This window comes from Sus scrofa, chromosome 1 (genome assembly GCF_054392235.1).
Source record: "Sus scrofa isolate SSC_HxYL_T2T_F1_AM1 chromosome 1, Sscrofa_HxYL_maternal_Yorkshire_Landrace_v2.0, whole genome shotgun sequence".
Classification (NCBI taxonomy): Eukaryota; Metazoa; Chordata; class Mammalia; order Artiodactyla; family Suidae; genus Sus; species Sus scrofa.
Window position 1 is genome coordinate 219,093,106 of NC_139383.1, and position 22,130 is coordinate 219,115,235.

The window sequence follows — 22,130 nt, forward strand, 5'->3', positions numbered from 1 at the left end:
GGCAAAATGGAAGGAATTTTGAGCACATGGTACACGGCCTGTACTCCTGATTTCCTTTAGAGCGGATTAAGCAAGTGGAAATGCCTCTCATCATTTTTTCCCCATTTTCCCCATAATCATAGTAATGAACAGTGGATTCCATGGTAGGCTGCTATAATAGACTTTCTACTATTCTTGGTTAAAATTACCTGTACTTTTAACTTTCCTCTTCAAACAACCATTTGAAAATATATTGTCCCATAAAATTATAACAAATCTTCATATTTCTGTTGGGTTATAAATTTCTCAGATTTGTTCAAATATCTTATTCCACTTATTAGAATAATCCTGACCATCTCTTGAAAAAACCAAAGGAAAAATTGTATTTGTTAGCCATGTTTTTGTTTTTTCTTTTCTCAGTAAAATTGAGTTACTTTCCTCTCATGCGCTGTTTTCATTTGCAGGAGGAAGTAACTCTCTCCTCATTTGTTTCCTCATTTTATTCTTTTAGAGAAAATGTTAGTTCACATGATGTATTATTCAAGTAGCTTTATTCCTGGTAAATTAACTTTTGCCCTGAAAACATGGGCACAGAAGTTCTTTGAACCACTTATCAAGGAACTCTTAGGACATTTAATACCATTATCTACCACATCAACAAGCTTCCTGTTTCATCAAGTAACTTCTCAGATTTTTTTCCCTCTGATACCATGATAAAGTTATTTTTATAAACAAAAGCAATAATGAATATCTGACATACAAATCTACTTTATCTTGGTAAGAAAGTTTGTCTTACTCTATTACTCTGATAATTATTATGTACCTTTGACTAAATATATACATCTATTTTCATATGAATATATCATCCTAGACTTAAGAGCTGTGATTTGATAATAAATCAAGGGCTGGTTATTAATCACATACAACTAATAGGGTATGTAAAAAATCCACCAATTTCTTTTCTCTAAGCTCATATAATGATTTAAATATAAAAATTTCAATGATTTGGTAAAGTATCTTTTTACCTAAAATAATGGAGAAATCTATTTTCCTGAGACATTGGTTTTTAAGAACATATGCCAGTGATAAAACAACCACTAAAACAATAATAGTATGAGTTTTTGGTCATTGACTCTACCAGTTGCTCAATTTATATTTGTAGAGAGTTTGCAGACACTTACAAAATAGACAATGTATAGATAATAACCAAACAAGTAAAAGTTATGATTGGTATTACTGCCAATTTAATTATAATTTGAGAAAGATGATGAGTATTTCAAGTAGTATCAGCCATCAAGGTCTTATTCACTGTAAAGAGTGGTCATTTATTCAGCAAATATTGATCGAGCATATACTACATGCCAGGAATTATGCTAGGCAGTGAATGAGACTAACGTGTATTTTGAACCTCTGAATCTTACACTCTGGCCGGAGACCTGGACACTAAGGCAGGACTTAAATTACCTGTATTGGTGTTTTCAAGGGGAAGTGTAGAGTGAAAACAGAGAAGGACTAACTAGGTGGGTGTTTATTTTTTTGGGGGGGAGGTGGTGGGAAATTAAACCTTAAAGTATATTTTAAAAAGCTCTTAGCCTTTCCCCACAAATATTTGTGCATATTTTCACTGTTGTATGAAGTTTTTTTCCCCCCTCTTATTCCTATTGGAAATGACTAAGTCTAAAAATGCTTACCTTTTTTAAATTCGGTGCTAAGTGATTGAGCAAGATGAAAACTGATTCAGGCCTGAAGTGGTTTGCTTAGGGTCAGAGTACAAGTGTTGGCAGTTCTTGAGTGGAACCCAGGAGTTCTGACTCTCCAGACAGTCGTGAGAAAACAAGTCCTGCTCCCTGAGAAGGAAGATTGCCAACAAAATGTTAGAAAGTCTTGTGTCTGGTTTTAATCTAGATAAACACTATTCTATTAAGTTTTGGGGAAATGCAAGAAATGATGTAGCACAGAAGGGCCATGTGTACCCAGAATGTGGTATGTGTAGGGTTTAGCATAACGCATGAAGCCCCCAGGACAAAATAAAGCAGATATGCGAGTTACTGTGCCAGTCAGTGTAGCCAGTGCTATTTAGGACTTAGGAGGTAAAAGAGCATTTATTTTCCCATACTTTCCCTTTAAGAGAAAATTTCAGGCCAATAGGATCATAAATGTTGCATTTGGTTTATGTTGAAATTCTGCATTGATTTTTCAATTTGCCTGCACAATTATGCTCTCGAGGCTGATGACATTCTGGTTTTCATTTTCAGATTCATATTTCACCAGCATTTTCTTTGCACTACATACCTTGCTATAAAATGCAGGTTTCTTGGTTTCCAAGGGGGAAAAAAGTGTATTACGTAGTATAGCTGAAATCCACAATGTCTCCCAGATGGGAAAGACAGAACATTCATCTCATCTTTTCCTCCTGGATCTGGCTGGGTTTTGGAAAGGACTTCATTATTTTTACGTGGCAAAGTGCACTGGCAAATTGTTTTTTAAATTACACAGTGGTATGTTCATCTAATATTATAAGATATGGGCAGCATTCATGAAAAATTATAAATCTTACAACTCTCCTCAGAAACTTAAAATACAGCTGGAAGTGTTTTGCTTCCAACAAACATGCAATCTTCATAAAATTGGAGAAGAAATGTTTTGAATAAATAATGTTTTGGTTTATTTCTCTCTAGTGTGAGATCTATTTTTTTTTTAGTCAAAATCATGCCGTAAAACTCCTCCTCCTTCTCCATGCACACCCTTGCTTTGGTATTTATATTTTGCTGGTATATCTAATTTTTTTTTTCTTTTTTAAAGTATGCCAGATTGCTTTGCCTTGTTTTCAAAGATAGAAAACTGGATTTTCTCCCAGGGACTCTTTCCTTAACTAGGCCAGTTTTAAAAACTAAACAAGGATTGAGTCAGTTAATTAATTTAAATGAGATTACAAATCAAAAACATATTACACAATCTTGATTTAATTACCACATTTTATTTACTTAATTGAAAACACACGATCGAAAGTGAGCAATCTTGACAATGACCAGTATGGTGTCTTTGCATTCTATAGGCTCAAGCCTTCTTAAGCAAGAAGTTTAGATGATTCTGGTTGTGACCTTTGGTTCGCTCAATCCCTAGATCAGGAGAGAGTCATTGAACTTAATCTTAGGCCAGAAAATTCAGATACGATCACCCCTGCTTTAATTTGCTGGGGTTTGGCGCTAGGTGATGAAGTAGCGGAAACCTCTGTTCAGACACGTTGGCAGGTTTCACACTCTTTGTGCAGTGTCTTCCTATCTGCCCTAGTGAAGTGTCTGCTGGGACTGAGAGGTCTGATTTGCTCTCATATGGGTATGTGCTTCCCCCACCCCCAACCTTAAATTTCAGTGCCGTATTTTTTTTGGCTAACTCCGTGTGAACAAATTTTGGTTTTGAACCCAAACAAATCCTTATTTTAAGCCTCGTGATATAATATTTTGAACCTAATCCTCCTGCTAAACAGAAAAAAGAGTGGCTCTTTAAAGAGAAAGTTTAGGAGTTGCCATTGTGTTTTCAGCAGGTTAAGAACCTAACTGGGGCGCTCCTGTCATGGCTCAGTGGTTAAGGAATCCGACTGGGAACCATGAGGTTGCGGGTTCGATACCTGGCCTTGCTAGTGGGTTAAAGATCTGGCATTGCTGTAAGCTGTGGTGTAACTTGCAGATGCAGCTCGGATCCCGTGTTGCTGTAGCTCTGGCGTAGGCCGGCAGCTACAGCTCTGATTAGACCCCTAGGCTGGGAATCTCCACGTGCTGTCGGTGCAGCCCTGGAAAAGACAAAAAAAAAAAAAAAAAAAAAAAAGAAAAAAAGAAAAGAAAAGAAAAGAAAAAGAACCTGACTGGTATCCATGAGGATGCAGGTTTGATCCCTGGCCTTCCTCAGTGGGTTAAGGATCTGGCATTGCCATGAGCTGTGGTTTAAGTCACAGATGTGGCTCACATCCAGTGTTGCTGTGGCTGTGGTGTAGTCCTGCAGCTGCACCTCTGATTTGACCCCTAGCCTGGGAACTTTCATATGTTGTAGGTGCAGCCCTAAAAAGAAAAAAGAAAGTTTAATGAATAGTGGAATGAATAGGGATCAGAACTAGAGGATACATCACCTATCTACTCTCTTGTTCTGTTTTGTTCTTTGGTTAACTCTTATCTGTAAGGAGCCTCAACATAGCAACCTTTTTTTTTTTTTTTTAAACTCTGAGTTTTGTTGTGTTAAAGATAGATTATAAGATCTTTTTAACCAATACAAAGTGAAATCTGGAGGTATGGGGCTTCTGGTAGAAAATAATACAGATAAAAAGGCATGATTAAAAAATACGTTAGAAGCCATGTCTCCGAAATATTATTTTGGTTCTGTCTAAAGCATTCAGAGAGATTTAATTTCTCTTCCTACTCAGAATTGGGTTTAGGGGATTGGACACAGACTCTGCAAAAATGGGTTAAAGACTCCATTTACAGAGTGACACAGTTAATGCTTCCCATGGATAGGTTTACCCAAGTTTTGCAGATAAGTTGGTGGCGTATAATGTAATGACCTCTTGAGAAGGGACAGAGAAGGGTGAGAGTGAGGGGAGAAGGGGAGAGAGAGGGAAAGGGAGAGGGAAAAATGAGAGAGAGAGAGAGAGAGAGAGAGAGAGAGAGAGAGAGAGAGAGAGAGAGAGAAAGGGAATGAATGAGGATTTTCCCCACACTTTTGCATGCTTATGAGAAATAAGAAAGCCCTGAGTTTCTTCAGGTTCTTTGTCTGTGTTATTCTAAGAAACATTAAAGAGTAGAAAAAGAAAATATTATAAAACTATAGTTTCATGTCATCCCAATTGATGAAACTATCTTCCATTGAAACTGAAGTCGTATAGATTTTTAACTGTGCTAGAGATAAAATATGGCAAAGTATGAAATCAGAATTGTGATTTCAGGAAGCTTACTCTAAGTCCCAGAGAAATCAGACCTGGCAGAAAGAAAACTGCTGAAGAGGAGACAGGACATTTTGCGCAGAGGGAGAGGGAGGTTTGTCCAAGAGGAATAGTTTTCTCTCTCCTTGGAAAATGTGGATGTTTTTGTCTGACTTGGTATTTCCCTCTTATAAAACGCATGTGTCTGTATCCTTTCCTTCAAGTTTTTCTTTTGTTTCCTATTGGCTTTTCTCTTTCTTAAGTGATTCCTTCTGGCATACTATATATTTGATTTATAAAAATATATAATTTTAGTATGTTGGTAGTTAATAATGTTTGGAGAGAAAGCAGGGGACTGTTCTAAGCCTTTAGAGAACTCTCTTGGTATTCTTTAGTTGACAATGGGCTATTTCTTTACCTGCTTAAAGCAAAGGAATATGACAAAGGAGCCCTTTATCACATGATGACTAATTTTAGTTCTAGCAAGAGGCTATCTGTAGGTTAACAGGTTACAATGTGGGTTTCATTTACTCTTCTGATATCCCTTGATATAAAAGCTATATTGTTATAGAATCATAGAATTTTAAAGCCAGAAGGGACCTGGTAGGTGATATTGTACAATCCCTTCTTTGCACCAGAATGATTATAATTAAAAATCATGCCTTTCAAATTTGGGTTTTCCTTGTTGATCAAAGTCATGGTATCAGAAAGTAAAATGAATTCCTGGAATAAGTGTGATCTTGGGGCAGAAAGACAGCTTATATATAAAGGTTGTCAAAAGCTTTTTGGCCTCCTGCTTTCAAACTGGGGACCTGCTTCCTGGACCCCGAACAAACATCTCCTCCCTCTGTAGGAGAGAGCCAAACATGAATTTCTGACTCAAAATCATTCCTCTTACCTCCCCCTCCCATTTCCAAATATTACTTCATAAATTAAGGGACCCAAAACTGAACCTTACTAGACTGTGAGGCTCAGCCCTGGGAATCATGTCTTATCCCCTTTCCTTGGCACAAGTTTTTATATTTGATTTTTTTTTTAACTGGATAATTTCTTAAGGATTTATTTATTTATTTACTCATTTATTTATTTAAAATTGAGTTATAGTTGATTTATAGTACTTTAGGTGTTCAGCAAAGTGATTCAATTATATGTGTATGTATTCTTTTTCAGATTCTTTTCCATTATAGGTTATTACAAAATTTTGAATATAGTTCCCTGTGCTATTCAGTAGGTCCTTGTTGTTTATCTACTTTATGTACAGTAGTGTATGTCTGTTAATTCCCCCCCACACTCTGCTTTCTTCCCGTTTGGTTAACCACACATTTGTTTTCTGTATCTGTGAGTCTATGTCTGTTTTGTAAGTAAGTTTATTTGTATCATTTTTGAAAGACGTTTCTGCACAGAAGGGGCGTGCCTAGTATTCTTTATGCACTTCCATGGTTTATAGACCAACTGTTTTCTATTTATTTGGCTTAACCAAATTTAAAACCACCGTACCAAAGATCAGGGCTGTAAGGTTAAGCAGAGCAGTAACCCTGACTTTATATAGTTTAGAATCTAATAGGAAGGACCTCAACATGGAGGGCTTTAGGGAGGAAAAAAAGGTGGATACCATGTACAAAGGCTCAGGGCCAACAAGTAGAAGTGACTCACATGAAACTGAAAGGTTCAGGGGCTGCAGTATGACCCAGGTGTTGGTAGGGGCTAGATCCAAGTGCCTTGAATGGTATCCTAAAAGTTTTGGCGTTTTTTTCTGTGTATTGGGATTAAATGTAAGAATTTTAGCAGGGAAACAGCTTTATCAGTTTTAGCTTTTCAAGATATCATATTGGTAGTAGAGAGGAATATGTACTAGGAAGATATGAGATGTGTTCATTTTTCAAGACCCTGTTTCTAAGGTCACCTCCCTCTGAAATCTTTTATGATATGCCCTTGGCCATCCTTCATAGGAAGAACTAATGATTTCCTCTTGATATATACTTATTTATAACACCTATCCCAGTTTATTTTTTTTAAATTTTTACATTTCTGTCTGAGCAACCTCTGAGCTTCTAAAAGGCATGAATGAAATGTATATTCTTCTTTAAACAACATTTTAAAGGTCATTATTGTAAATTAAATGTAAATTTAACACACATTTATGGAGAAGCTATTATGTTCCAAACATCAGTAACTGGAGTACAGAAGGTGCTCCATAAATCTTGTTGATTCTCATTTAATTGATGTTTACATAAATGACCTTCAAAAAATCTCTCACAGTTGTGATGATTCAACCATATCAAATAATTGCATTCATCCTCCTCTGCCCTCCCCACACCTAAGAAAGTTGGTAACAAGCATTTAACAGGTCATTATTTATTTTTTATCTTATGTATTTAACAAACATTTTATTGGACTTCCACCAGATTATTAGTAAAACATTAGAATTTCCTTTGTTTAGCAAAGAGAACCCAAACTAAATTTGTTTAGAGTTGGCCTCTTTTTAAAGAATCCATTAGTGCTGAGACTTCAATGATAATAATTTCCAACTTCAGTTAGAAAGAATAGCTAAAGGGTTTTTATATTTCTGAAGAAGGTTTTGAACATATTGGTAAATGGTGGGAAGGAGAAGGGAGATGAGGGGGAGGTGACATTCCCAGAACTTTTAATCTAGTGAAAGGACTTTGGGCTTTGCCTGATTTTAAGATTGCATCATAACCACTCAAGAGGCACTGTGTCTGAATGGGTGGCCCATGGAGCAAACACAGTTTTAACTGTTGCTGTGTAACTGTGGACAAGTCATTTAGATTACTTATGTATTCCAAGATCTTCCATAAAATTGGATCCTTAGAGAAACTTGGTCACTTCTTAGGTAAAGTTTAGATATTAGAAGAGCCATGAAAGATTGGCTACTTTTTAAGAAAGAGTATATGAAAGGATTGAAGAAAGGTTAATAAGGGTCATGTACGAATGAGAATCTTTTCTTATTCCTGAAGAACCTGAAACTTGGGGGAAGAGGAATTGTTTGAATTTAAAGTGCATGAATTTAGACATACCTTCCTTAACTATTCTTTTCCCTAGAAGAAATATAATGTTTAAGTCACGCTTTTAAAACACAAAGAATAGGTATTATAAAGTTCATAAGTATGTAATATGAAATGTATTTCATTTCTACTTTCTGTCCAGTCAAATCAGAAAGACAAAGAAATGTAGACGACATAGTCTGAGATCAAGGAAGAGAAAATAAACTGTGGAGGGAATGACAGAGGACTGGCTTAGTTCTGCTGCCTTCAAGACCCCTTTCCTTTGCTTTTTCTCTACCACATCAGAATCTTTCTAGACTCAAGATTCTGTTCTGGGCAGCTCACAATTCCTATTCTTACCACCCTCCTTCTTTGAAGACTTTGGTCTTCTAGAAGGTGATTTTCATCACATGGCTGGTATCTACTGCCTTTTGAGCATAACAGCTCCTTGAGAGACTTTAAATGACAGCAGTGCCTTTCCCTCTTTAGGGGAGAGTAAGACTAAAGCATTTACATAGGAATTTTCAGGAGGGTACATACTCAACCATCTTCAGTTGATTCACCACAGACCGTTTTAGGTGCTTACACTGGGATGGACAAATTTAGTCATATCCCCTTTTCCCCTTTCTTCCTGAGAGTTAGTCCATTAAAAATATTAGTCATGTTTTGAATGTGGCCTTTATGTTTAATAATAATCTTTCATTATTGTTGTGTAATATAGGTCTGATCAGTGCTTGATGCTTTGTATAATAAAATCTTTGAATAATTCTATAAGGTAGAAGTGTTACAGTTAAGATGAAGACTCCAAGCCTCGAGAGTTAAGTAATTTTGTACAAGATCAAACAGCTAGTGAGGGACAGACACAGGATTCACTGTAACATATGAAGTACACAGACACACAGCAGAAGACAGACAGACACTCACACACATACACACTCAGGACTTGAGGAAATGATGGAAGCAGTTAGATAAAACCTTTGGGTATAGAGTAATTTGACTTTTAGATGGTGAATTGGAAGGGTTTTAGATGTGGGCTTAGTAATTCTTTCTCTGAAGTTAACCACAGTAACAGTTCATGTTTGGTTTCTTTGCCAACTGTGACTCCCTAGTTACTTCCTTTTCCAGCAGTTGGAATTAACTGACCAATATAATGTGACATAAGAATTAAAAGGAGATTACAGTGTTAGAATTTACAGTCTAAAAAGTAAATGTTCTCTTGCATGCTCCCTGAGGGGGCCTCTTCTGTGTTTTGGGATCCAGTTTGTGCTATGGGAGGGCACAGGCATTGGAATATGAGGGCAGATCTGTCACTGTGTGCCGGTAAGTGCCAGATTATTTTAGAAAGTAGAATTATTATTATTAAAAGCAAGTGTGTGACTCAAATTTAAGATCTACTTCAGCTTTCCCTCAAATGCTTGTGGTTTTCTTTAGTAATTACATTTTTTCAATTGAAGAAATTTGTCTGCAGTTTTTGGAATTGGGGGGGGGGAGGGTGAAGGGTAATTTGCCACAGGGGAAAAAAATAGGGTTTTCCAAATGGGCTGTTGTGGAAACAGGGGGTGCCATTTTTCTGAGTATTTTCTTAGGACTGGAAGAGACCTTTATTCTTTACTGGATCCAAATTTCAGCAACAAGCTGTTGGGAAAGAATTTTGTGGTTCCAGTTTGAAGTCCATTTGACTTAACATGCTAAGGCTCACGTAGAGGGTACAGCTCCTATCCCCTGATGTCACCTTTAACCTGCCTTATGTTGTGTCATCATGAAGGTGACATTAACTCCCTTCAGAGTTGCATGTTTCTACCTCCATAAGTGTGAGTAACTTTAGAGAGAAAACACAGGGAGGCTCTCATCAGTGGGTGTATTATGTATAAGTAAGAATTTCTCAATATTAGGGTCAATTGAGAAATGAAACTAGAAAATAGTAGCAATACTGAGGGACATTTGTTAGAGAAACTTGAGGCAGAAATAGCTGAGGCTGTAGCAAAATAATATAATTTATCATTTTCATGTAATGATTATACTCCATGTCTGGAAAGTGGCCAGTATTGTGCCATCTTTTGTAGGAATGAAGAAGGAGAAAGATTGATCTCCCATGCTACAAGTTACTGAGTCTTGCCTCCATTCCAGAAAAACTAATAGAATTCATGGGAGATGAGACAAAGCTTTTAGAGTGTACCTAAGTCTCTTTGACTATCTGCAGGAGACTTTAGCCAGAATTCAGACTGCAGGAGTAGTCCTTACTAGTTTCTTTTCCCCTTGGGGAAATTAGAAATAAATTGGAGGCTAATGTGGGAATCCTATTTGCTCAGACTTTATAAAAACTGTACTGGGGGAAAAAAAAGAAAAGAAAAGAAAAAGAAAAAAGACAAGGAAATTGGATGAAGGGGCAAAATTCCCTTCTCAGCATCAAAACTCATTAGCAGACATGAGAAAAAGGGTGAAGTAAATATCCAGGTAATATATAGAAAGAAACCAATAGGATGTCCTTGCCTGTAATAGTAGAAACAGCAATTGCTGTATGTTAATAACTTCAGGGGAAGAGAAAAAAATAACCTGCTGAAAAAAAGCCAACATGAGATATTTCTGCTTAAGTAAGACTGGATTCCTGTCTTAGGTATAATGGCGAGGTTTTGGGGAAGAAACTTGTCTGTGGCCACCTGTCACCTTTGACAGGTTGAAATTCACCATCAAGTTCACAATTGCCTTTTCCAGGCAAGTCAAGAAGGCTCCTGAATTCGAGCCATCTATTCCTCCGGCATTTACTGAAAGCCTAGTGCATTCATAGCCAGGAACAGAAAACTGAGGGAGACACAAAAGAGGTAGACAGAATCTCTGCCTCTGCTCAGGAGCATGAAATTTAGTTGGGGAGACAAAACTTAAATACTAGAACCCATAAAAGAAGATTACAAAGCAACCTGCAAGTAAGTGTATAATAATATGGCACAAATGACACAGATAAATGCAGAGGGGGCCTGGAGGAAACAGGAGTGAGCAAAACACAACAGTGTCAGATTGGTGAGGAAAGGCATGTTTCCTAACAGGAGTGTGGGTTCCATGTTCCATTCTGTGGCATCGATGAGGAATAATGTGGGGTAGGAAATTCAGATTACTGCATTGATCTATTCCTCCTTATCTGCAGAGTCTGTCTATCACAGATGGAAATTAAATTGATCCAACAGTTTGCTCTCCACAAAGCCATGTTGGTTTCTACCTAGTAATTTATGCTTTTCTTGGTGTTTGCAAATCGATTGCTATTATGGGATGCAGACGAATCTGGGCCTGGATCCAGTAGGTTGGGGGATTATTGGAGTGGGTCTGTGTGCACGCACATGAAATCCTGGAAAAATGGACTCTTGTTTCTGTGTATTTTACTCATTGAATAAAAACATTTTCAGGTTTTTTTTTTTAAGCATGTTTAATTACACTCATATTGCATTTTTAGGGAATGTATCTGCTTTATTTCATATTGTTCTTGATAGGAGCAACCTTCAAACCACCTTCATTGGCTTTGTCACCAGACCTTTTATTTCAAAAAAGCCTTGCCCTACCCCGCATGTATTAGAGATCTGTCCTTTTTTCTCTCTCAACAGAGAACTATATATACACATTCATCTAGTTTAATAAATAAAACACGGCTGCTGAAAGGAAAGTGTACTTTATTTAAACACTCAACCTCATTGTTCTACCTTAAAAAATTTTTTTTAAGTCCTTCTTAGGATTGTGAAATTCTTTCAAAACAAATTAAAAAGAAAACATTTTCTGTGATTTCTTTACAGATTCTGGACAATCAGGAAGTCCAAGCCACAATGATCCTGCCAAGAATCCTCCAGGTAAATATGTGTTCCAGGACGTTTGCAATCTGACATTGTTGGAGAACAAAGGTACCACTGTATAGATAAACAGCCCATAATTGGTCAGCTGCCTATTTTGTTCTGGCAGGCAGGTATGATCAGGACAAGATGTGATTCTATTTAGGCCCTTCACAGTGGCAAATAATACTTCCATACTGGCATCATCAGTAGGCACCTAATCACTAGTGTTTTACTTTTTGTTGGTGTCTTTGCAAATGAACAGTACATGCATTTCAGTTGTGTATCTTTGAGGTGCTAAAAGTCACTGCTGTTTGAAAAGCCAAAAACCCTTCTAATGTTTCTTTCAAAACACACAAACAAAAGTGAAAATTTTCATTCTCTTATTAGGGTTGATCAAGTCTCATTACTTGAAAAGGGAGGTGGGGGTGGGTTATGTTTTTAGTGAAGGATTTTTGCAAACGAGTCTTTATGCCATGAGGTTTTTATGGGATTCCCAGAATCAGAAAACAATGAAAGTAGGACTTCATGCTTTTGATGCTTCTAAATCTGAACATACATAGACTATTGAGGTTGATTTAGGAATAATATTTTTTCTCATGAGAGTAAAAACTAGTGCAATGAAGAATTTCTAATATTTTAATCTCATACAATTTTTAATCATATCAGTGATTTTAATCAAAGAGTGCTCCAAGAATAAATTAACAACAAAAAAAAATTCAAACTAACCATACAGAACCACCTCCCGAAATAATCTTAGCTGTCTTTTCATTGAAAGTTAATCCCCAAATTTGTAAAAAGTAATGATAAAACGGCCTTCAAATAGACTTAGTTCTACGGACTTACTTGCTTGATCTTCCTGTCACAATGCTTTACTAATGTGAGGTTGAAATAAGACTTGTGGTTGCCAAGAGGGGGAGGAGGAGGGAGTGGGAGGGACTGGGAATTTGGGGTTAATAGATGCAAACTATTGCCTTTGGAATGGATAAGCAATGGGATCCTGCTGTATGGCACTGGGAACTATGCCTGGTCACTTGTGATGTAACATGATAATGTGAGAGGAAAGAACATATAGATGTATGTGTGACTGGGTCAGCGTGCTGTGAAGTAGAAAATTTACAAAACACTGTAAATCAGCTATAATGGCAAAAATAAAAATCATTACAAATATGTCCCCCCCTCCAAATAAAAAGAAAAAAAGAAGTAAGTGAAGTACCCCAGACAAGCAGAAAATCTGTCAGAGCAGCCTGGCTTTAGAATGATGTTAGAGGAGTTCCCGTCATGGCGCAGGGGAAACCCATCTGACTAGGAACTATGAGGTTACGGGTTCAATCCCTGGTCTCACTCAGTGGGTTAGGGATCTGGTGTTGCTGTGAGCTGTGGTGTAGGTCACAGATACGGCTTGGATCCTGCCTTGCTGTGGCAGTGGTATAGGCAGGCAGCTGTAGCTTGACTTGACCCCTAGCCTGGGAACCTCCATATGCAATGGGTACAGCCTTAAAAAAAAAAAGAAATGATGTTAGAAAGATACAGCAAATAAAAGTGCAGGTAAAAATGCAAAGTCAGAATATATTTTGTATTTCTGAGTCTTGCCTTTATTTTCTTCTTTATTTTTAACATTGAGAAAAAAATTTCCACTGCATATTAACTTATTCTGTGTTTTACAGAATCATCTTGTTTGACAAAAGTAGTGTATACTTCAAAGATAAAAAGTTCTGATTAAATAGAGGTTTAAAATGTATACTAAGTTGATTTTACTTTCATCAAAATCATTTAATATTTCTAAAATTGGTAACAAAATATTACAAAAGACTGAGCAATTTTAAATGTAATTTCCAGTTGTTTGTTATTTTCTTTTTTGTGTACATAGGATATTTGAACCAAGAAGGCAGACTATTTAGAATTTAATTAATTTTGTCACAAATTTTCTCAAGTTGAGAACATTTATTAGCTTATAACATCTTCAGCTTTACTAAAAACTTTCTTTTTAGTTGACAAATGTTTTCTCTGTGTAGCATGATAACGAAAAGCAAATTGTATCCAAACATTTTTTTAAAAGCTTCTTCACTCATTTTACAAAGAACTGAGAGAGAGAGGGACCTACAGAAGAAGAAGGGTTGATAAGTATTATAAGTCTGACTAAACAAAGGATATGTTCTTTGCATCTGAATGACATCTTGGTTTGAAATTAATAAAGCTGTCATTGTTTGAAATGCATTTCTGAGCATGTTCAGAAAGAATCATGTTCACTTAAAAATGTTCTCTTCTTGAACTGAATGAATAATCTTTGAATAGTTACAAAATGATAGCATTTGATATTTCAATATTTGTTAAGAAGCTTGGTTAAATTTTTCTTTTACTGTGTAGACTGTAGCACTATTAATTTATCTGTTTGCATATAGTATGGCTGACAGAAACAATCAAGATTAAACACCTCTATTTTTTTCCCCTCTTAAATTTTCCTTGAAAATCAAAACTTTTTTGAGAACTGTGTCTTAAAACTGGAATGTGGAGAGCCCAATGTGGTGCAGTGGAAACGAATCTGACTAGGAACCATGAGGTTGTAGGTTCGATCCCTGGCCACAATCAGTGGATCCGGTGTTGCTGTGAAATGGGGTGTAGGTCACAGACACGGCTCGGATCCTGAATTGCTGTGGTATAGGCCAGCAGCTGTAGCTCTGATTAGATCCCTAACCTGGGAATCTCCATATGGTGCGGGTGTGGCCCTAAAAAGACAAAAGACAAAAAAAAAAAAAATTAATTAATTAAAACTGGAATGTTGTAGGTAAATGCATATTGTAATTAGTTGATTTTATATATGCATGTAAAGTGTACATTGGTTACTAGTCTTTCAAAGTTAGAGTGTAATAAAATGTATAAAGTATCAAAATTATATGGAATAGAATTAGAATTTTTTTTGCTGATTCAGAAGCATTCCATCATTTTAATATGCTTTACGTATCATTATGCTATGGATTTAACATAGAGGTTATAAAAGAATTCTGTTTGATAAAAGTAAGTGTTTGTTCTGTAATACCTTTAAATAAATCCAGCCACTAGAAATATTGAATAGTTTCTGATTGGAAATGTAAAAAATCCTAACTTATTAAGGTCTTTGTTTTGTAGTCAATTGGGATAAATTATACTTATTATTAAAAGCTCTTTTCATAAGTATAAGCATGTTTGGTATTTTTAGAGCATAATTTATCTTTCAGAGCCTCTTTTCATCTGTTTTCTGGCTTTGGCTGAAATGTGAAATCTATGAAGTTCAGATTTAATATCTCAAAAAGGCACAATGCATTTATGGGCAAATTCAATCTATTACCATAAGCAAAGAAACAGTCAGATCACTCTGCTGCTTGTATTGTTATAACAAAGAGAAGCTAAACTTTGGAAAAAGATGACCTTGAGTGCCAATACTTTGTTGTTTTTTTTTCTTTCTTTTCTTTTCTTTTTTTTTTTTTTTTTTGGTCTTTTTGACATTTCTGGGGCCGCTCCCGTGGCATGTGGAGGTTCTCAGGCTAGGGGTCCAATCGGAGCTGTAGCCACCAGCCTACACCAGAGCCACAGCAACCTACACCACAACTCATGGCAACGCCAGATCCCTAACCCATTGAGCTAGGCCAGAGGTGGAACCCGCAATCTCATAGTTCCCAGTTGGATTCGTTAACCACTGCGCCACGATGGGAACTCTGCCAATACTTTCCTGTTACTGGTAGTTTTCCATTGGAAGATGTGCAGCCCTGGACATCTACCACCATCTACTCCTGTGTTTATTTCATAACAGCCTGGAAAGAGATGGTAAAAATTCAAGCCCTTTTGGAGGGAATGGCTCTTTGACATCTATTTCCCAGTATTGACATGAAGGTGGATCACCCTATAAGTACAGATTCCTGGGACTCCCGTGTGCTGGGCACCCCTGTAGCTTGGGTCTTGTCCAGCATCAGACATGACTTGTTGATTCAGAAGAACTTAAAGCTCTTCACACTCTGGTATGGAGTGTAGAGATAGGCCTGTAGTTACTAACTTGTGTTTCCCAACTGGGATTAGTGCTTAGTGAACGAACTAAGAAACACAAGCATTTGAACAAAAATGACACATTTTTGCAGAGAAAGAATATTTGATATTTATTAGTATTATTATTTTGTCTTTTAATTTATTTATTTAGACTTTTTTTTTTTTTTTTTTGCTTTGCTTTTTAGGGCCACCCCTGCAGCGTGTGGAGGTTCCCAGGCCAGCGGTCGAATCAGAGCTGTAGCCGCTGGCCTAAACCACAGCCACGGCAACTCGGGATCTGAGTCGTGTCTGTAATCTACACCACAGTTCACGGCATCGCCGGATCCTTAACCCTCTGAGGGAGTCCAGGGATTGAATCTGCAACCTCATGGTTCCTAGTCAGATTCACTTCCACTGCACCACAATGGGAACTCCATTATTTTGTCTTTTTAGGGCCATACCTGAGGTATATGGAGGTTCCCAGGCTAGAGGTCTAATTGGAGCTATAGCTGCCGGCCTATACCATAGCCACAGCAAGGTCAGATCTGAGCAGGTCTGCGACCTACCCCACAGCTCACGGCAGTGCCGGATCCTTAACCCATTGAGTAAGGCCAGGCATCTAACCTGCATCCTCATGGATACTAGTCAGATTCATTTCTGCTGAGCCAAGACAGGAACTCCCAGATATTTATTATTTTTAAAAGCATTTAAGTAGTATAAAATTATTTTCAAAGCACTTAATCCTTATGTATTTCCTTATGCTATTTGATTTAGTGTTTTTTATACTTTGTCACGTGGTGGGGATGGGCACTATAATTTTAGGAGTGCTAAGGTACTTGAGAAATCTAATTGCACTCAAGGACATGACATTGTTATTTTAGTCAAGAAGCACTAGGCCACTTCATTTTTTGTATGATACACATTTCCCTTGTTTATGTTAGAGTCAAAAGTTACATGTTTATATCTAAATACTTATTTTGGAACATTAAATTAATCCCTTTTAAGCACTAGAACTTTGAGTCCTCTCTCAACTATAGCAAACAAGTGTGAATCAAAGGAGAGTAAACTATTAATTTAGGGACTTAGACTGAGACCTAATGTTATTTCCAATGATTAAACCTCCATTTTCAATTTTAGAAAATGTGTAGTTGGATTGTAATCTTTTGAAGTTAACTTTGACTTGCTGTATTATTTTGTGTCTCTACATTCCTTGGGCTATGAATGTTTAGATTTCCCAATCTCATTTGCTTGTCTAATGCTGGAGTGGATGATATCCAAGGAAAACAAGGCAATGTAGAAGTTGGATTTTTCCTGTAAGTCAGCTAGGAGTGGATACCTCATTTTGGAGTTCAGGAAGAGTAGGTTTATGGGGAGCTTTGTCTAGGCTGGAAATATAGCAGAAACCTGGAATTCTAGGACAAAATTTGCAAATTCTTTGATGAGAACTGAGGCATTCTGTGTATCATTAACCCAAGTTTTCTTACCTAGAATGACATTGGATTATCCTGTTTTTCTTTTTTGCAGCATTTGTAGAGTGCTTGTGCTGTTTTGTGGGTTAGCTTTTGCTATAGTCTGGCAAAACTTCTGGGAACCATATAGGATCATATATTACATGAATGTCAAGCCGTCTTATATCCTTTCTGGCACAAAGATAGAACTAAATAAATTAGTAAATATAGATAATAAAAGAGCATCTATTAACTGTAGCCATACACTTGTCTTGCATCTAAAAAATTCTTTATATTATATATATAAGAGAGATCATATGGTATTTGTCTTTCTCTAACTTATTCCACTTTAGCATAATACCCTCAAGTTCCATCCATGTTGTTGTCACAAATGGCAAGATTTTATTCTTTTTATAACTGAATAATATTCCATTGTGTGTATGTACCACATATACACCGCAGATTATTTATCCATTCATCCATCAGTGGACACTTATGTTGTTTCCATATCTTGGCTATTGTAAATAATGCTGCTGTAAACATGGGGGGCAGACATATTTTTGAATTACTGTTTTCATTTTCTTTAGATAATTACTTAGGTGTGGAATTGCTGGATTATATAGTAGGTCTATTTTTAATTTTTTGAGTAAGTTACAGTCTCATTTACATAGGCTGCACCAATGTACATTCCTGACAAAAGGGCAAGAGGATTTTTTTCCTCCGTATCCTCACCAACTCTTGTTATTTCTAGTTTTTCAATAATAGTCATTCTAACGGGTGTGAGGTGATATTGCACTATAGTTTTGATCTGCATTTTCCTGATAACTAATGACATAGAACATTTTTAATGAACCTGTTGGTCATCTGTATGTTTTCTTTGGAAAACATCTATTCACATCTTCTACCCATTTTTAATAAGGTTGTTTTTTATTTTTTGCTGTTGAGTTGTGTGAGTTCTTTGTATATTTTGGATATTAGCCCCTTATCAGATATATGACTGACAAATATTTTCTCCCATTCAGTAAGTTGCCTTTTCATTTTAATTAATGGCTTCCTTTGCTATGGAGAAGCTTTTAGTTTGAGGTAGTCCCACCTGTTTTTGCTTTGGTATCCAATTTAAAAAAATGATTGCCAAGATCGATGTCAAGGAACTTACCACCTATGTTTCTTCTTGAAGTTTTATGATTTCAGGCCTCACATTCAAGTCTTTAATCCATTTTATGAGTTAATTTTTGAGTACAATGTAAAACAGTGGTCCCATTTCATTCTTCTGCATGTGGCTGTCCAGTTTTTTCAACATGTCTATTAAGGAGACAGTCCTTTCTCCATTGTACATTCTTGGCTTTTTTGTTATAAATTATTTGACCATATATGTGTGGATTAATTTCTGGGCTCACTATTCTGTTCCATTGATCTGAGGTGTCTGTGTTGTATAATCCAACACTCTATTAATTACTATAGCTTTGCAATGTAGTTTGAAATCAGTGAGAAATCAACAGCTTTGTTCTTCTTTCTTAAGACTGCTTTGGTTCTTTGGGGTCTCTTATGGTTCCATAGAAATTTTAAGACTGTTTGTTCTATTTCCATGAAAAATCCCATTAGAAATTTGATAAAGATTGCATTGAATCTATAAATTTGTTTTGAGTAGTATGGACATTTTACCAATATTAATTATTCTAATCCATGAGCACAGAATATTTTGCTATTAATTTATGACTTCTTCGTTTCTCCTATTAATGTCTTATAGTTTTGAAAGTTTAGGTCTTTCAACTCCTTGGTTAAGTTTATTCCTGAATATTTTATTATTTTTTATGTAATCATAAATGTGATTTTTTCTTATTTTTATTTTTTATTTTTTTTTCTGGTAGGTCAATTATTAGGGTATAGAAATGCCATAGATTTTTGCATATTGATTTTTATGTCCTGAAACTTTACAGAATTCATTTATTAGTTTTAACAGTTTTCTGATGGAGTCCTTTGGGCTTTCTATATAAAATATCATGTCATCCACAGATAGTGCCAGTTTTACATTTTCCATTCTAATTTGGATGCCTCCCCTCCCCCCAATTGCTCTGGCTAGGATAAATGATACTACATTGAATAAAACTGGAGAAAGTAGGCATCCTTATCTAGTTCCTGATCTTAGGGGCAAAGATTTCACCTTTTCCACTGAGTGTGATTTTAGCTGTAGGCTTGTCGTATATGGCCTTTATCATATTAAGGTACATTCTCTCTGTACCCACTTTGTTGAGAGTTTTTATCATGAATGGATGCTGAATTTTTTCAAATGCTTTTTTTTTTTTTGCATCTATTGAGATGGTCAAATTATTTTTATTCTTCATTTATTAATGTGGTGTATCACCGTATCTGATATGTGATTACTGAACCATTCTTTCATCACTGGAATAAATCCTACTTGATCATGGTTTATGATCCTTTTAATGTATTGTTGAATTTGCCTTACATATATATGTATTTAGGATATTGGCTATATATATATATATTTTTTTTTTCCTTGAAACATCCTTGTCTGATTTTGATAGCAGGGTAATGCTAATCTCATAACATGATTTTAGAAGAGTTCTCTGACTTTGATTTTTTGAAAGAGTTTGAGAAGGATTTGTATTGGTTTTTTGAATGTTTGGAGGTTGACTACATTCAGGTGGGAATGTTGATAATGACAGACTTGATTTTGTACAGATTCCAGTGTCTTGTTTGGGCACTGCCAAAGAAAGTCATTTTTCACTTGGTCTTGGATTTGAAATCTACACTTATGAAGTTTCTACTGTTGAGCTAGATCTGCACTTGAGGGATGCTGGGCTGCACCTTGATTGGTCCATCATCTTGCACCTCAAGGCTATCCCAGAGTTGTGTGGATTTTCAGGAAAAGGTAATAGTCTTGTCTGTCACTCTTTTCCAATCTAAATTCTTATAGGCAAAAGTGCTTAATGATAGTTCTGGTGGGAGTATCTGATTTTATTTATTTAAGCCATCTCTCTTGTTTCCTGGTGAGTCTAGATAAAGTTTTGTCAATTTTGTTTATCTTTTCAGAGAACTAGCTCTTAATTTTATTGATCTTTTCAGTCTCTATTTCATTTATTTCTGCTCTCATCTTTGGTTTTTTTCTTCCTTCTACTAGCTTTGGGCTTCATTTGCTGTTTTTTTCTAGTTCCTTGAGGTATAAGTTTAAATTATTTACTTTAGGTTTTTCTTGTTTCTTGACTTGACAATTGTCAGTGTACCTTTCCTCTTAGAACTCTTTTTGCTGCATCCTTCCAAAATGGATCTTTTGGAAGTATCTTCCACTTCCATTTTCACTTGTCTCAAGATATTTTTTCTCTTTTGATTTTTCTTTGATCCATAATAGTATCTATTAACTATAATAACACGCTGGTCTTGCAATTAAGAAATTCTTTAAATCATACAAATTTCGAGGTTGATTTCTCCCCTACTCTATTTTATCAATACTGAGATTGAAGCTACCTGAGAGTTGTCATGAAGCCAATGAAAACCAACCAAATAATTATCAAGAAAATTAATTCAGCATCTGCAGTTGTAGTTATCATCATCAGGAATAATTAGGGCCAAATTTTGCTTGATTTCTCACTCTGTTTTTGTCAAAACTTAGAATTTGGGACAAACAATACTCTAATAGTAACAGAAGTGATACAATTTTTTTTTTTTTTTTTTTTGCCGCTTGCATATGAAGGTGGATATATTTGCATAGGCTCAGAATAACCACATAGAACATGTTATATCTTAGAATATGTAATTCAGGGTCAAAGAAAAGAGAAGGTTTTCTCTGATATATTTTTTAAACCATAGCCTGTTGACCCTCAGTTAATAAATTCATGCCCACTCATCAAATACCCTTATTTATCTTATCCACCAGAATCAAGATATTCTTATGGGGAGGTATGCACTATTTCATTATACTTAGAAGTAATTCTAAATTTGGCATGAGACAATAAGCACCAGATATTTATTCATAAAGGAATAAATAGAAAGAAAGTAAAAGATTGGTTAGCTGTGGTAAGATATGACATCATAGGTAAAGCTTTTAAGTAATTTGAGAATGAGGTCCATGTGAGGTGATGCAAAAATCAAAGGATTTTCCCTAACACATTACATTTCAGAGACATTTTTTTTTCTTTACCCTCTAACTTTTGTGAAGACATAGCATTCAGTAAAGTTCCTAAATGTTCATATTTACAATAGAACTCAGAGTAAAGGAAGAGAGGAGGGGGAATGTGTTTTGTTGGCAAATTAATCTTAAAAAACCAGGAGGGCTCATAGTCCTCAGCTGCTTATGGATTCTTGTGTTAACTCACTCCTCAAAAGTTGATCTCCATAGCAGTTGGCACTATGTCCAGCCCCTACAATGGGTCCAGTCTGCTTGCTTGTAATAGTTTTTTTTTGGGAAAAGGCAACTGAGGAATATTTTATAAGGTCATGAAAGAAGCAGATTTTTCCATATGGCCCCAGTTATCAACTCTGTTAGGCAACAAATAATACTAATTGAGTGTCAACTGGTTGCTGAGCTCAGAATTAAGTATTACATTCTTGGAGACAGGATGTATGTTGATCAGCTCTATACCATTCTGTCTATCCTGTACCATTCCATGCTAGGAACAATGAACAGCCCAGAAAGAGCTTATCTCTAGGTAGACTTTTTTCAGCCACAGATAATTTAATGGGCATCTATTTTGTGCATGGCACTAGATTAGATGCAGTAGAAGATTAAAAAAAAAAAATTGAATTACACATGAACCTTACTCTCCCCAACGTTTTTGTCTTTAAGTACATACAATATTTTATATTTGCATTATGAAAAATAAATAGTACTTAGGGCTACAACTCCAATGTCATGGAAGTTAAAAGTTGTGAATTACTGTTTCCAGCCGTTGTAGGGAGTGTGGTGAGGTGGTAAGTACATGAACTTTGGAATTAAAAATTTCCCTGGAATCAAGGCTCCAAGTTTTACAAT

General features: G+C 36.0%; 1 protein-coding gene across 13 annotated transcripts in view; it reads left to right on the forward strand.

Annotated features, from left to right (window-relative positions):
* The window catches only part of NFIB (nuclear factor I B), a 245,365-nt gene that overhangs the window by 128,176 nt on the left and 95,059 nt on the right, over positions 1-22,130 (forward strand). For all 13 annotated transcript variants that reach the window (XR_014821501.1, XR_014821502.1, XM_021063676.2 and 10 more), the window contains exon 3: positions 11,667-11,720. Coding sequence is in view for 11 of the 13 variants with exons in the window: in XM_021063676.2 (XP_020919335.1) it covers positions 11,667-11,720 (54 nt within the window). In the remaining 2 variants the exon portion in view is untranslated. The remainder of the gene's footprint in view (positions 1-11,666; positions 11,721-22,130) is intronic.